The sequence below is a fragment of the Anneissia japonica genome, unplaced genomic scaffold (genome assembly GCF_011630105.1).
Source record: "Anneissia japonica isolate Jap-2015-1 unplaced genomic scaffold, ASM1163010v1 scaffold2996_len279161_cov141, whole genome shotgun sequence".
Taxonomy (NCBI): Eukaryota; Metazoa; Echinodermata; class Crinoidea; order Comatulida; family Comatulidae; genus Anneissia; species Anneissia japonica.
This window is the reverse complement of record NW_022688879.1, coordinates 266,813-268,737: the sequence shown is the minus strand read 5'-3', so window position 1 is coordinate 268,737 and position 1,925 is coordinate 266,813. Positions and strand designations below refer to the sequence as shown.

The window sequence follows — 1,925 nt, the reverse complement described above, 5'->3', positions numbered from 1 at the left end:
TACATATATATATGTACATATATATATATTATACATACATACATATAATATAAAGTTTATAGTATTATTATAATGTGTAAACTGGAACAAATCCCTCGTTGCCTGGCGGTATGACAATCATATCTCAACAATTATACCAATCTTGACTGGTTATTTGAACTGATATATTAACAAAATAACAAGCGATCTTACTGTCATATTTTTTAGGTTTTTTTTAATTAGGCCATGATTCTACTGTCATCCATAGATTTACTGTAAAATCACAGCTATGTTCATCTACCCAGATGGGACTGCTAAAAGCACGCCCTCTCCGGCTATCAGTAGCAGAAGCATTCTTCTTAGTGTAGAGGTAAAATTGATTTTATTATTTGTTCTTATTCAAATAATTATTGTACTTTATACATTGTTAATAATTCTACCTTTTAATTTGCCTATGCAGCACCTTTGATTTATACATAGGCTATTTGAGGGGGCTGGGTGCTATATGGTTTTGTGTGCCTAATTAAATAACAAAATAACAATACACTAAGTACAGTAAATAAACAAATAACAGTCACTAAACTTTAATAATGTTTCATGTTACATTCTTTCAGGAACTACAAAGCCCGGAAAATGATACAACAGTTGCAAACATTTCTAGAAATAGACTCCAAGAAACCTCAAACATCTTAAACAATAGTAGCCTGCCTATTGCTGTTAGCGTTGGAACTGTCGTTTTATTATTACTTTTAGCTGCTGTTATATTCTTTGTAATCAGGAAAAACAGAATAAGAGCGCGCTCAAAGTTGTTCCTTTTGGATACTAATAGAGATGGATTGTCTGAAACTTATTCAGAATCGGACGACGAAAACAATTGTAATACAATGCTTTAGTGGTTTAAACGCAAATCTCCACGCAATGGTGTCCCCGTCTCAGGTGACATACACATGTGTATGCTCGGCCTCATGTGTTTAGGTTCCTGGCGTGTTTAGCATTAGTTGTGCTTAGGTATTTCAGACCATGATGTCAAGTACCTAAGCACATTTAATTCTAAACACGTTAAAATCCTAAGCATAATATTAGGAATAAGATAGATCTAAAAACATTTAGCTTTTAAATGTGTTACCAACGACCGGACAACATCGCGTGGAGTTTTGCATTTAAATCTGCCACACTGTTTTTACAGTGTATCAAGTCCCTAATTTGTCATAGCTTATATATCAAGTAGGTTTGTTGCTGAGGTAGCACCGTCGACACAATTTAAACAAAATTGTACTAAGTTCAATTGTTCTCTTTTGATGATCCAATTAATATCTAAGAAAAACAAAAAATATTAAAATAAAATTTTACTGGTTTTATAGATATAAAAAAAGTACGTCACATTCGTTTTCAATTAAACTTATATCATAAGAAATTGTCATCGTTGTTTGGCTCATTCTGTCTATAGTGTTCTTTGTGTCGTAACCAAAATTCTATGTGATGATAGCTAATGTCAGTGGGGGACGGAGTGCAGTGGCCGTTGTCTGGGAGAGCGCGCCCCCATCAGGAGAAAAAATACGCAATTTGTCAAGAAGAAAAACAAATGAAATTTTCACAGACTGTGAAATCAATTAAATAAGCCTTTTTTAAAAAGCTTAAAACCCCTAAATAGTTAAAACCTTAAAGGCTAAAACCCCAAAATAATTCTAGTCGACGGGTTCTGAAATGTCCTTGGTCCCACCCACTTATAATACCGTCGGCAAAATTTCCCTTCGCCTCTCTTCCTCCTCTCAGCCAAACTTTGGTGCCAACACTGGGTAATTCCAGATCTTAAAAACAAATTGCCATGTTGCATCCCCTTCAATATTATTCCATGCGATTATTATTATTATTATTATTATTATTATATAATACATACTTCATTGTACAATATATGATCAATCTATTGATCCATTACTCAATACACG

At 33.6% G+C, this 1,925-nt stretch overlaps 1 protein-coding gene across 1 annotated transcript in view; it reads left to right on the top strand.

Moving 5' to 3' along the window:
- Window positions 1-1,354, top strand: part of LOC117124111 — an 8,651-nt gene extending 7,297 nt beyond the window's left edge. The window contains exons 4-5 of the mRNA XM_033270249.1: window positions 248-349; window positions 594-1,354. Coding sequence (XP_033126140.1) covers window positions 248-349; window positions 594-872 — 381 coding nt within the window. The 3' untranslated portion in view covers window positions 873-1,354. The remainder of the gene's footprint in view (window positions 1-247; window positions 350-593) is intronic.
- The last annotated feature ends 571 nt before the right edge of the window (window positions 1,355-1,925 follow it).